Source organism: Hemibagrus wyckioides, linkage group LG11 (assembly GCF_019097595.1).
Source record: "Hemibagrus wyckioides isolate EC202008001 linkage group LG11, SWU_Hwy_1.0, whole genome shotgun sequence".
In the NCBI taxonomy this organism is placed as follows: Eukaryota; Metazoa; Chordata; class Actinopteri; order Siluriformes; family Bagridae; genus Hemibagrus; species Hemibagrus wyckioides.
The window spans coordinates 12,376,306-12,390,851 of NC_080720.1; the positions used below are offsets into that span (position 1 = coordinate 12,376,306).

The following is a 14,546-nucleotide window of genomic DNA, read 5'->3' on the forward strand; positions in this document are numbered from 1 at the left end:
TATACCTGTAAATAATAGTCATTGTTGTTGTTTACTGTTTTAATGTTTACTTTTATTTGTTATATATAGCAAATATTTTATCATGGCAGATATATAATACATATTCTGACACCAATACAATTCTATAATTCTATTCTATTCTATAACAATTTTAAAAATAATTATACAGTATAAAAAGTAAGTATTATTGAAGATTTATAAAATGGAGCTACAACTCCAAATTTGTATTCATATTCTTGACACTGTTATAAAGGTAAGACCACTTTTTGTTTCTTTATTAGTGATTTCAAATTAAGAGTACTTTTCAGACATCACAGTTTATATGTAAATTTTACAGCAGCAACTGTGTTTGCCATGCAAACTGTGTTGTTACACTTTACTCTTGTGGCAGTGTTTCAGTGCATCAGAAAGAGCCTCTAAAATCATATCCACATGGTCCTTGTTGCTGTTACAGCCCATCAGACCCACACGCAGTACCTGCAAACAAGATTATTAATCAGTGACATGCATAACACACAAAAATAAATAGTAAATTAACAACAAATAACACTTACCATTCCAACTGATGGCCCAAGACCTCCAGAGATTTCTATGCTGTAATTCTTCATAATAAAGCCTGTTATTTCTTTCCAGTCATAACCTGGTGGTGCTACTACTGTAGTAACCGTTGGTAATCTTGCTTTCTGTCAGAGTAGACAAGAACATTTCAAAATAAACATAGTACAGTGCTGACAGCAACTAGAAAATGATATAAGCAAGGAATAAATCAGTATAGGGCATGTTGTTAGAGTGAAACAATCAATTATGGGGCAGTGTGATGAGACCTGATGCCAAGCAGAAGCTGATTATTTTCCATCAATTGCATGTGTGGCATCTGAAGCTTGTTATCCCTCTTGTACCACAACAAGTTTCCACTAATTATTATTTTTGTATTTATTAACAAATGACACTTTGCATTTTAATGGTTTGTAGTTACATAATTCCCTGAATCATCTGAGAGACAGTAATATATAAAAGCTTCTGACATCCATAAACACCACTGTAGCTCACTAGCTTTTCTCTCTGTAAATTATAATTTACTGTTACAAATTTCTGACACTGGAGGCTTTCTTCCATAAATCTCAACTGTATGCCTCAGTAGAAAAAAGGCCATAAGATCCATGGTAAATACCTTTGTTACTACAGAAATGATTACCTGGAAGAACAAATACATTAACATAAACTGGACAGTTGAATTACTGCTTGTCAGAGCTGCTGCTATAGAATATGAAACAACTCTCTGACCATTCAGAACACTGTGGTGGTATAGCATCTGCTTCGTAAATACACATTTTCTGTGATATTTAGAAACTATATTTAGGTATTATACACAGTACTACCTTCTCCTCCACAAATAGCTTGAGACCCATCTTCTCTAGGCCTGTATGGAGGTACTCGGCCACGTCTTTGTGTTGTTTCCATGATTTTTCAAGCCCCTAGAAAAGGCAAGATACGTAAAGTTTAGTTAAAAATTTGCCCGTGCTTTTTGCCTAGTATTTTTTTTGTGTCATCCTTGTTGTAGTTATTAGGACACTGTATCCTAATTAGAGTGGCAAAGGGAATTCTCACCTTCTCTGCAAGGATGGCAAGACCTTCTCTCAGACTGTATAATGCAGTTACAGGTCCAGTGTGATGATAACTATAAAAAGAGCAAGTAATGTATGAACAATATGTAATAGTTTAGATATTTAATGAAGTAGTTTTAATAGAGGTAACTCATAGAGGTATTTATAGGAAACACGCTCCTAGCAAATTGCACAAGGGCCAAGAAACCTCAATTTTTATTTTCACTGTCTGCTTCTTCTATAAATGTACTAGAACAACTACCATGAACACTATAGGGCCAAAGGTATAGGTTGGTGGACAGCTGACCACTCATATGTGTTTGTTGAACATCACATTTCAGATGCAGACCCCTTTTGCTGTCAAAATAACATTCATTCTCCTGGGAAGGCTTTACACTAGATTTAGGAGTGTAGCTGTGTGGTTTTGTGCTCGATCAGCCACAAGAGCATTAGTGAGGTCAGGCACTGGTGTTGGATGAAGATGCCTGGGGCTGCAGTTAGCTTTCCATTTCATCAAGGTGTTCAGTGGGGTTCAGGTCAGGGATCTGTGCAGGCCTCACTTTGTGACATGCTGCAATGGGTTTGAAGCCCTTAGTTCCAGTGAAGGGAAACTGTAATGCAAAAGTGGCAAAAGTTTGGGGAAGGCCCCATATGTGTGTGATTATCAGGTGTCCACATACTTTCAGTCTTGTGTATATATATTTCTTTTACTAAAGTATATATATATGGAACTACCATGGGATATATGGTGATTAGTTTTGATATCACAAAGATATATATTTTTTTAAACAGTTATGTTTTTCTGTCTGAATGGGTTAGTCTAATTAAATGCAATTGCATAGACCTCTTGGCAAAGATATACAATATATTGAAATTGTTAAACTAGCAAAATGAACACATTTTCTTCACTGGTTATATGAAAGCAGTTTTAATATTTGCTTTGACTGAATTCACTTATTGGCTGCATGATGCTAAGCAGGTAAAGAGGATCTCCAGTTCAATCCTGAGCTCCAGGTACTGTATGTGTGGAGTTCTCCCTGATGTTCTCCCTGTATTAGTGTGATGTTCTCTGGTTTCTTCCCACCTCTCAAAAGCATGCCAATAGTTTGACTGACTACTCTAAAATTGCCTCAAGGTGTGAATAATTGTGTGAATGTGTTTGTATGGTTTCCTGAACCCTTGCTCCATTCCTTGGATATTCCTAGCTCACACCCAAGGCTTCTTGGAAAGCCTCCAGATTCACTCCAGATCCAGTCATTACAAATGTAAAAGTGTATAAGAAAAAAAAGAAAAGTATTACATTATCATTACTATTATAAGCAGGATTATTCCACAAAACTTTCTGATGAGTCCTAATCTATGACCAAATTCTGATCCCAATGCTTACAAGTAAAATATGAGTAAAATATGAATCTGCAAATGCTACATAGAGAGAAAGAGAGAAGTTGTGTGAGCTTTAGCTTGTTATTTCAGCTACAGGAAGCCATTCATGAATGACAGTTTAAGGTAAAATTACATGCGAGTAGGTTTCCCATCACAGCCCCAGTAACTGGCCAGCCAGTTCAGGTCCAGAAAATAAGACACAGGCTTTGTCTTCCTGTTGAAGATTTTATGGCTGTCAGAAATGAGAAATAGGAAATGATCATTTCACCTGAGGTTCATCTGAATGTGTATACTCAAATTTTAGGATGTCTCTCTAATCATGGTAGAGAATCTCATCTCACCATGCTCTCTCACTGAAGGAGATTGGTGCAGTTCCTGGAGGTGCATTTAGGACCTTCTGAGAGCCAGTGTACAAAATGTCGATATCTGCAAAATCCACAATTTTCTTTTAAGTTTGAAAGCCACAAAGTTTATATAGTTCATATGTATGGTACAAAAACACAGAGGAAATAAATATACACACTTCTTTATTATACATGTTGCATTAATCCTATATATAATATATATACAAGGGTTGGACAATGAAACTGAAACGCCTGGTTTTAGACCACAATAATTCATTAGTATGGTGTAGGGCCTCCTTTTGCGGCCAATACAGCATCAATTCGTCTTGGGAATGACAGATACAAGTCCTGCACAGTGGCCAGAGGGATTTTGAGCCATTCTTCTTGCAGAATAGTGGCCAGGTCACTACGTGATGCTGGTGGAGGAAAACCTTTCCTGACTCGCTCCTCCAAAACACCCCAAAGTGGCTCAATAATATTTAGATCTGGTTACTGTGCAGGCCATGGGAGATGTTCAACTTCACTTTCATGTTCATCAAACCACTCTGTCACCAGTCTTGCTGTGTGTATTGGTGCATTATCATCCTGATACATGGCACCGCCTTCAGGATACAATGTTTGAACCATTGGGTGCACATGGTCCTCCAGAATGGTTCGGTAGTCCTTGGCAGTGATGCGCCCATCTAGCACAAGTATTGGGCCTAGGGAATGCCATGATATTGCAGCCCAAACCATCACTGATCCACCCCCATGCTTCACTCTGGGCATGCAACAGTCTGGGTGGTACGCTTCTTTGGGGCTTCTCCACACCGTAACTCTCCCGGATGTGGGAAAGACAGTGAAGGTGGACTCATCAGAGAACAATACATGTTTCACATTGTCCACAGCCCAAGATTTTCGCTGCTGGCACCATTGAAACCGACGTTTGGCATTGGCACGAGTGACCAAAGGTTTGGCTATAGCAGCCCGGCCATGTACATTGACCCTGTGGAGCTCCCGACGGACAGTTTTGGTGGAAACAGGAGAGTTGAGGTGCACTTTTAATTCTGCAGTGAGTTGGGCAGCTGTGGTTTTATGTTTTTTGGATACAATCCGGGTTAGCACCCGGACATCCCTTTCAGACAGCTTCCTCTTGCGTCCACAGTTACTCCTGTTGGATGTGGTTCGTCCTTCTTGGTGGTATGCTGACATTACCCTGGATATCGTGGCTCTTGATACATCACAAAGACTTGCTGTCTTAGTCACAGATGCGCCAGCGAGACGTGCACCAACAATTTGTCCTCTTTTAAACTCTGATACACTATATTGCCAAAAGTATTCTCTCACCTGCCTTGACTCGCATATGAACTTAAATGACATCCTATTCCTAATCCATAGGGTTCGATATGACGTCGGTCCACCCTTTGCAGCTATAACAGCTTCAACTCTTCTGGGAAGGCTGTCCACAAGGTTTAGGAGTGTGTTTATGGGAATTTTTGACCATTCTTCCAGAAGCGCATTTGTGAGGTCACACACTGATGTTGGACGAGAAGGCCTGGCTCTCAGTCTCCGCTCTAATTCATCCCAAAGGTGTTCTATAGGGTTGAGGTCAGGACTCTGTGCAGGCCAGTCAAGTTCATCTACACCAGACTCTGTCATCCATGTCTTTATGGACCTTGCTTTGTGCACTAGTGCACAGTCATGTTGGAAGAGGAAGGGGCCAGCTCCAAACTGTTCCCACAAAGTTGGGAGCATGGAATTGTCCAAAATGTCTTGGTATGCTGAAGCATTCAGAGTTCCTTTCACTGGAACTAAGGGGCCAAGCCCAGCTCCTGAAAAACAACCCCACACCATAATCCCCCCTCCACCAAACTTTACACTTGGCACAATGCAGTCAGACAAGTACTGTTCTCCTGGCAACCGCCAAACCCAGACTCGTCCATCAGATTGCCAGATGGAGAAGCACGATTCGTCACTCCAGAGAACGCGTCTCCACTGCTCTAGAGTCCAGTGGCGGCGTGCTTTACACCACTGCATCCGACGCTTTGCATTGCACTTGGTGATGTATGGCTTGGATGCAGCTGCTCGGCCATGGAAACCCACTGTTCTTGAGCTAATCTGAAGGCCACATGAAGTTTGGAGGTCTGTAGCGATTGACTCTGCAGAAAGTTGGCGACCTCATCGCACTATGCGCCTCAGCATCCACTGACCCCGCTCCGTCAGTTTACGTGGCCTACCACTTCATGGCTGAGTTGCTGTCGTTCCCAAACACTTCCACGTTCTTATAATACAGCTGACAGTTGACTGTGGAATATTTAGGAGCAAGGAAATTTCACGACTGGATTTGTTGCACAGGTGGCATCCTATCACAGTTCCACGCTGGATAAGATATTGTTATATGTATGAATGTTATAAAACATAATGTTTTATAAATATGAAGATTAATATAGAGGTGTCTATGTAATCCAGATTAATTGACTGAAATCAATGTCTGTAAAGCTTTCCAAAAATATTCTAACCAAAAAGGGACAATATACAGAATATGTATTGTTTAAAATTATACCTTGCTTGTCCATATAGATTGGACTACCTCCAAGTGCTGCAACAGAGTCAACCAAGAACAAACAAGCATACCTGAGAGGCAACAGTAGGTAAATAAGTAAGAGAATGGCAGTGAACTGCATGGAGGATGAATAAAGCAGACATGAATAGGTTAATGAATGCACAGAATACACCAGTCTTTTTTTCTCTCCCCTCACTTGTGACAGAGCTTGCCAATGCCATCTATGGGGTGGAGCACTCCTGTAGAAGACTCTCCATGTGTGAGGAAGAACAGAACTGGCTTATATTTGGCTAATGCCTATAAACATAAAACACTGACATGTCATATATTTATCCAACAAATCAAAAACATGGCATTTTTAATACAGTGCAGAGTGACTTACTGCTATGGTGTTACCTGCTCTATTTCACTATTTGTGAAGAATCTGCCAGCTGAGGTTACTATCGTGTTCACTTTGGCACCTGTTACACATGATGAATTCATCGGTTGAGTGTGAGTTGAGATGATATATTTGAAATTCATAAATAATGAATAAATGCTGAACAAATATAGTATTTTAGGTGGTTCAGTTCAGCACCTATTCTCTGTGCGATTTCAGCAGCTCTCTCCCCCCAGATGCCGTTGACTGCAATGAGTACGCTTTCTCCAGGCTCCACTGAGTTAAAGATAGCACACTCCATAGCAGCGTGACCCGGCCCACTCACTGCCAGAGTCATGCGATTCTGAGTCTGAAACGCATACTGGATCCCACTCTTTATCTGATCCATAATCTAGGTTATACATGAAACAATTGTGCAGATTCAACAATATGAATGTTATATACAAAGGCCTCTACAATGATGTCTCTTTATATGAAGCTGCAGGATATTCACACTACTGTAACTTTAAATTCTCTGAAATTACCAAAACTAAAAAAACACAAAAAAGTCCTCTATGTTTGCTATACTATTAGGTTACTCAATATCTATCTATCTATCTATCTATCTATCTATCTATCTATCTATCTATCTATCTATCTATCTATCTATCTATCTATCTATCTATCTATCTATCTATCTATCTATCTATCAAATAAGAATAAAAGAACAATTACAACTGACTCTGAAGTGAAATATTATTCTAAAAATCAAACTGAATGTATGATGAATTAACTTTAATGATAAGTGTACCTCTACAGTTTCAGGGTGCAGATGTCCTAACATCGGCTGGCACGCAGCTGTAACAATCCGAGCGGGCACGTTGGAGGGTCCCGGTCCCAGCAGAAGCCGGTGTGGGACCACAAAAGGTTGTAAGAGACATTGTGGTGGTGGCACAGAGAGTGATGTCATACTGGAGAGACAAAAATGAGCTGCTCTAATGTGACAGTGGGAAAAAGCAATGAAGTGGAGAAGAGTGTTATCTGTATGGACGACCGAAGTTGTCAAAACAGTGTTTCACAATCAGGTCCATTAGTCCAATGATGTCAGTGGAAAGTGACCAAACCCCATGATGCAAATTTATGCATTGTGAACATTCGCATTTCAATAAAAAAGTTAATATATGATAGTTTATACGAGCATTTTATTCAAATATTATCACTTTATTACAATCCATATAAAATATATGACAAAAACCTTTCAATCTGCTATTAAAACTGTTCATTTTAAAAGATTTTCAAAAAAATTAGCCTTTTTGTTTGTTTGCCATTTATTTTGGAATTTTTTTGAAGGCACTGACTTTTGACAAAGAATTTTTAAAGGGAAACCATAAAATATATGATAATTAAAAAATTTATTCCATTTATTAAATATGAACATGAAGCATTTACATTTCTGATGTAATTACTTTGAGAAGGAATTATAGGATGGTGTTCACATTTGATTCATACTAGAATATGGAGGCTTTTTAAAGCTATACTCCTTTGAATTTTGCTCTCCTGATCACTGAGTGTCAATCATTAACTTATTCCCCCTCTAACACAAACATGACTTTAGAGAAACAGAGGAACTAAAACCGCTTAGTAATCTTTGTTTGATGCCTAAATGTGAATGATCAAAAAATAAAATGTACATTCAGCTTTCTTGTGACTAATGTTTCAGTCAATCAGTAATCAATATCTTTTATTGACAGAAATAACACCTTTATTGCTACAGTTATTTACATTATGGTTTTATTGAATGTGTAATGTATGCCTCATGAATCTGATTTATCTATGTTATATAGTAAAATGCAAGATAATACAATAACCACTGGATTCGGAATTAGTAAAAGCAAATTTATTTGCACAGCTCAAATTTTCAGTCATGTAAGAGTAGACTTTACAGGCCCTTAAGACAACGGAGCCACATCCATAGAACATCTATGGAGAGAAAGAAATACTCACAGGGAAGCCAGGTTTAGAGTCTGATTTATGAGTAAACTCTGTCCTAATGGCTGAGGACTAAAGGATCCATTGAAGTAGACAAGTTTTCCCCGAACGATTGTACCCTTCACTTCTCCACATAATGTCAAGTCCAGATATGGGGTCAGCTGAAAACAGAGTAAGAAAGTGTTAATGAAGTCCACGCTTATTGTGCTAAAAAAAATGAAGAATAAAACTCACTTTATTTTTGTGATGTATGTTTTCCTCTTTTACCTAGAAAGAAGTACATATTCACTGTACATATATTCACTGTACATAATCACAAACATTTATCAGATATTATTTTGTAAGCTTTAAAACATTCTGACATTGAGGATACAAAAACACATCAATTATTTATTCTGAATATAAACACACATTGCTGTAAAATAAAAATGCTCCTTTACTCACTGTAAACTCTTTCTCTGGATCCCAGATGACTAAATCTGCATCGTGACCTGGCATGAGACTGCCTTTTTGGTTGTCAAGGCGACAGAGACGTGCAGGTTCTTTGCACAGGAGTTTTACTACATCAGGAAAAGCAAAACCTCTCTTATGAGCTGAGGTCCAAAACAGAGGCAGACCTTGAAAACAAGAGATATAAATGGGTTGTGAATCACACAGACTGAGAAGCAGCAGACTAAACCACTCTTAGTATTTGACTTGTTGTGTCATATTTGTGTGGAGGCCTGGAAAACCCCCTTTGTAAGATATACATATACATATATACATATGTATTTTCCCTATACATTCTATAGATTCTATATTATTATATAAACGTATAAACTAAAGGTTAGAACTGATACATGTATAGTATTTTAAAGACATGATTACATAGGGTGCAGAAGCATCACAGTCATTTTGAAAGTTGTTATCTATATGCAGTCTGAACTGATAAAGCTTATGCCTCATTACTGCACAGATATCTACCAACTTAATCAAACCTGGAGGAAATACCACTGAAAGACACCAACTGCTGTTAATTTATATAAAAAGTAACATCTAATAAATAAAATATCTAATTAAAAATAAATGAAAATAAATAAAGCTTGCTCACAATTTAAAACACTTACATGTGTGTTAAACTGACAGCAGATGTGCAGAAAGCCTTCAAGATTAAAATGTAAATAAAAAACATTTCTACATTTCCACCAACATTTCCATTTTTTGGTGAAATATACTAATGGCCTTTTAAGTTGAGGTGTCTAGATAGGTTTAAACCCCCCAAATGCAATTTTGTTCAAAACCTGATATTACAGAATTTGGCCACAGCAACATTCTACAGTATTCCCCAGACTATAACTCACAATATATTTACTACTTTTATAATATGGTAACATTTTACATATTATAGTTACAAGCTGCTATTGTATTTGAGTTACAAGCACATTTACATAGCTGTGGTTACCTGTGTTTTTTGTGTAGTCACTTTAACGTGATCTTCAAACCTTAGTCCTGTCACTGTGGCTGTCAATTATTAGTTGGACTGGGACTGGTCAAGTAAACAGACCATGAGACAGTGCTAAAGTGCTCTTTGAATCTAGCAGAACTTTGACCCAAAAAACATACCAAACTGCAGAGAAGAAATGCCACCCCATGCCTGGGTGAAATCCCCACTGTCCAAGCGCTTCAGGTCAGGGGTGCAGGGCGAGTGATCAGATACGACCATGTCTATATCACCAGCTCTTAGTGCAGACCACAGTTGCTCCTAGTAATAATAATAATAATAATAATAATAATAATAATAATAATAATAATAATAATAATAATAATAATATTTACAAAAAATATTTCTTGCCATATTCAAATGTTCAGCATAGCTTTTATGAAAAGAATTCCAGAGCTTGTATCTAAAAGTGTATTAAAAACTAAAATAGAAGTCTCTACCCATCTCAATTTCTGGTGTTAGAGAGGCATTGTTTCCAATCTTTCCTTCTGTTGATTAGTATACAAATGACCCAATCACAAACTTCCAAAAAGTGTTATAAAGCATACGTAAGCCATCAATAAAGAGGCAGATCTTAGATATTAGGGTTGCAATTAGAAAAGACAAAATAAAAAGATGGAGAAGTTCTTCAAGCTAATCACTGTCATCAAGTATCAACATTTGCTCTCTCACCAGCTTCTCTGTTTTCTCTTTCTAATTTTCTTAAAATGAATAAGACAAAAACATCACGGCATGGCATGTTACAGAGATACCAGGAAATGCAAATCTTTCTGGCTTTCCAGTGGCAAACTTACTGACTCTTACAAAATAACACCCCTTCTAAAAATTTTAAATAAACTCTTTATGGCTTCACCATGCCAACAATTATATTTTTCATTGTGAAATAAGTTAATAATCTGTTAATTAGTATCCTTGACTTAAATAGAGCTTCTATTACATAAGTTCCTGTGAATGAGAAATTGTGGACCTGTTTATGCACTAATATCTGATCCGTTTGGAAACAAATGCGTCACAAATCTGTCTTATCTAACCTGGTTGGCTCTGTCCCGAATGGGAGGACAGCACTTAAACTGCGTGGCTCCTGATGGGATGTTCTCTGAGTTCAGGGTGAGATAGTGGTGAGTTGTCTCCACTGTTAATGGCGCTCCAGCCTGTCGAACTGCTCGGATCAGTCCCAGAGACTCGGCTGATGACAGGTGAACAATGTGGCATCGCACTCTGTAAAAGACCTCAAACTCTGTTGTGTGTCTTTAGGCTAATAATATTATAACACTAACTGACTGCACTTTAATAAAGGAACACTGTTAAAATAATATGATTACTAGATTAATAGACTACATGTTGGTTGACTGACTGGTATTGAAGGCAGAGTTGCGTTACAGTCCGAATGGCCTCCAGCTCCATGACATCTGGTCTGGATCTCAGAAACGTTGAGTATTCACATGGATCTGAGCAAGAAAGAATTTATTTTGGGATAAATCAAATGAACAAACATACACTATATTGCCAAAAGTATTCGCTCACCTGCCTTGACTCGCATATGAACTTAAGTGACATCCCATTCCTAATCCATAGGGTTCAATATGACGTCGGTCCACCCTTTGCAGCTATAACAGCTTCAACTCTTCTGGGAAGGCTATCCACAAGGTTTAGGAGTGTGTTTATGGGAATTTTTGACCATTCTTCCAGAAGCGCATTTGTGAGGTCACACACTGATGTTGGACGAGAAGGCCTGGCCCTCAGTCTCCGCTCTAATTCATCCCAAAGGTGTTCTATCGGGTTGAGGTCAGGACTCTGTGCAGGCCAGTCAAGTTCCTCCACACCAGACTCTGTCATCCATGTCTTTATGGACCTTGCTTTGTGCACTGGTGCACAGTCATGTTGGAAGAGGAAGGGGCCAGCTCCAAACTGTTCCCACAAAGTTGGGAGCATGGAATTGTCCAAAATGTCTTGGTATGCTGAAGCATTCAGAGTTCCTTTCACTGGAACTAAGGGGCCAAGCCCAGCTCCTGAAAAACAACCCCACACCATAATCCCCCCTCCACCAAACTTTACACTTGGCACAATGCAGTCAGACAAGTACCGTTCTCCTGGCAACCGCCAAACCCAGACTCGTCCATCAGATTGCCAGATGGAGAAGCGCGATTCGTCACTCCAGAGAACGCGTCTCCACTGCTCTAGAGTCCAGTGGCGGCGTGCTTTACACCACTGCATCCGACGCTTTGCATTGCACTTGGTGATGTATGGCTTGGATGCAGCTGCTCGGCCATGGAAACCCATTCCATGAAGCTCTCTGCGCACTGTTCTTGAGCTAATCTGAAGGCCACATGAAGTTTGGAGGTCTGTAGCGATTGACTCTGCAGAAAGTTGGCGACCTCTTCGCACTATGCGCCTCAGCATCCGCTGACCTACGTGGCCTACCACTTCGTGGCTGAGTTGCTGTCGTTCCCAAACACTTCCACGTTCTTATAATACAGCTGACAGTTGACTGTGGAATATTTAGGAGCGAGGAAATTTCACGACTGGATTTGTTGCACAGGTGGCATCCTATCACAGTTCCACGCTGGAATTCACTGAGCTCCTGAGAGCGACCCATTCTTTCACAAATGTTTGTAAAAACAGTCTGCATGCCTAGGTGCTTGATTTTATACACCTGTGGCCATGGAAGTGATTGGAACACCTGATTCTGATTATTTGGATGGGTGAGCGAATACTTTTGGCAATATAGTGTACATGTATTTGTTAATGATATAAATGAGGCCAAGTATAGTTAATATGTTTTTAGAATGATACATTTATTATAAACTATTATTATTAAACTCATATCTTTCTTACCCCCATTCCCTGCTGGAGGTGGATGGACCTCCTGTTCTGCATGAAACTACATACAACAGAGAACAGCATCATAGCAATAAAAGTAGTTTTGAAAAATCAAATAATTCCACAAATAATTTCATACTTATGGAATATCCACACTAATTATCCACCCTTTACCCCTTCCTTAATAAGGCTTTCAAATGATGGAAGTTAACTATTCATTAAATAGTAATTATGTTCATTATGTGTCTACGTATGTTCTTGCATCTTAAATTAAACTTACTATAATGAGTACAGAGCTGTCACTATGAACAGTTCCATTAATAATAATTACATTCACCATGTCCTCAAAATTTTTTGCTCCATAAATTTGGGACATTTAAGGAATGCAGAGTTTTGAGAGAGAAGCCCCACAGACCAAACAGTCCCTGAAGAAATATCAGCTGGTTGCTCACCAGTAAAACACTGTTTGTGCCCTGGAGTTGCTTCATTGCAGCATGCAAGTCCTTCTCGCTTACGTGAGGAAACTCGTCAACTCCACTGTGGATGAGAAAGCATTTAAATCCAGCCACTCCGGCCTGCACCATGGGCCTCAGCTCTAGCTGAAGGTTCAGCGTGATAGAGAAAGAACAGATTCACAAATTTAATTCCATTTCAAGCCCTAAATAAAGTCAGGTATGAATAGATATATCGATTATCTCCTATTTTGTTACTTAGCTCATTGATCTGGGCCATTTCTTTCTCTTTTATACTGTTACCACTATAAAATGTGTGTATATCAACTGCATTCTTAAATACACCAAAATAACAAACCAAAATATGTTGGATTAATATTATGAGACAATTACACAGACGAGAATGTTTTTAAACAAATTTTAATTCACTCAGTTACACTCATATCAAAATGTCCTGTACATAATCTCCGTAATTAAAAATCATAAATGATGTTTCATATTTGTTAGAGAAATTAAGACAAGAGCAAGTTCCAGGTGGCAAAAAGTAATCAATTTTAATGTCACTCAACACAAGGGTTAAAGATCTGCGTCATATATAAAGGATAAGATAGTACCTGGTTTCCAGGGACAACGCCACCCCAGAATGCTGTGTCCACAAAACACTGTCCAGTAGCAGCTTGCAGCTTTTCATGGAAGTTCATAAGGCTTGTGGTTGGTGGTATGCTGTTGCTATGGATGATAATGAGCCAAGAGCATTTAGTTTTTTCCTTTACATTTACAAAAATACATGAATCTGAGATGCTGCATTAGACAACACATTTGTATGTATCATATATATGTAATCAATTCTGTATGACCTGTGTTGAAGGGCTAAATGTCTACGTGAGTTCATCTGTATATATGTGTGTGTTCTTACAGGGGCATGTCTACAATAGTAGTCACCCCTCCTGCTGCTGCTGCTTGTGTTGCAGTCCAGTAGCCTTCCCAAATGGTACGGCCCGGTTCATTAACATGAACATGACAGTCCACTAAGCCTGGCATCACCACACTGTCACCCACATCCAGCACCTACACATACAGCACATACTGCATGCTTACCAGACAAGAAAAGGACACCTTTATCTTAAAATAAAATACAAGGAGGTTCTTTGGGTTTCTTCATGATTGCAGATGTTCACAGATGTGAGTAAATAAAAAAAAAAACGGAGTAAAAGGGATCAGTAAATTGGGATCAAATAACAACATATCCCAAAGTATTTTCTTGCTCTCATACAGCAACAATTTGCCAAAGGTTGCATGCATAAATTACAGAATAGCATGTCGTAATGTTTACCCATTTATAGTTAAGTTATTATTAAGTTAATGTCTGCAAAACAAGCAAGTAGCCTACCGTGATGCATTGCATTATGGCATTATATTTTGAAAGCAATCATTTAGTCATCAAGTTAATGTAAAGACAGTTTGGTTATGGTTTAGAGACAGTGTCACTGAGGAAGAGACAGGAGTCAGAGCTGGAGGTAGCAGAGATGTCTTCAGATTTTGAGGTTGTCTTTGGGAGTGACAAGGTTGGACAG

At 38.7% G+C, this 14,546-nt stretch overlaps 1 protein-coding gene across 3 annotated transcripts in view; it reads right to left on the reverse strand.

Moving 5' to 3' along the window:
• Positions 1-95: 95 nt before the first annotated feature.
• The window catches only part of LOC131361340 (alanine--glyoxylate aminotransferase-like), a 15,856-nt gene continuing 1,405 nt past the window's right edge, over positions 96-14,546 (reverse strand). For 2 of the 3 annotated variants that reach the window (XM_058402375.1, XM_058402376.1), the window contains exons 3-23: positions 13,889-14,040; positions 13,587-13,701; positions 12,973-13,119; positions 12,536-12,581; positions 11,055-11,148; positions 10,732-10,918; positions 9,823-9,961; positions 8,665-8,837; positions 8,455-8,487; positions 8,236-8,381; positions 7,043-7,202; positions 6,451-6,643; positions 6,270-6,334; positions 6,070-6,170; positions 5,874-5,944; positions 3,329-3,413; positions 3,121-3,219; positions 1,609-1,678; positions 1,380-1,475; positions 555-683; positions 96-477 (exon numbers count right to left, since the gene is read on the reverse strand). In XM_058402375.1, coding sequence (XP_058258358.1) covers positions 370-477; positions 555-683; positions 1,380-1,475; positions 1,609-1,678; positions 3,121-3,219; positions 3,329-3,413; positions 5,874-5,944; positions 6,070-6,170; positions 6,270-6,334; positions 6,451-6,643; positions 7,043-7,202; positions 8,236-8,381; positions 8,455-8,487; positions 8,665-8,837; positions 9,823-9,961; positions 10,732-10,918; positions 11,055-11,148; positions 12,536-12,581; positions 12,973-13,119; positions 13,587-13,701; positions 13,889-14,040 — 2,409 coding nt within the window. In that variant the 3' untranslated portion in view covers positions 96-369. Of the gene's footprint in view, positions 478-554; positions 684-1,379; positions 1,476-1,608; positions 1,679-3,120; positions 3,220-3,328; positions 3,414-5,873; positions 5,945-6,069; positions 6,171-6,269; positions 6,335-6,450; positions 6,644-7,042; positions 7,203-8,235; positions 8,382-8,454; positions 8,488-8,664; positions 8,838-9,661; positions 9,762-9,822; positions 9,962-10,731; positions 10,919-11,054; positions 11,149-12,535; positions 12,582-12,972; positions 13,120-13,586; positions 13,702-13,888; positions 14,041-14,546 lie in introns of those variants that run through there. The other variant, XM_058402377.1, reaches the window with a different exon arrangement.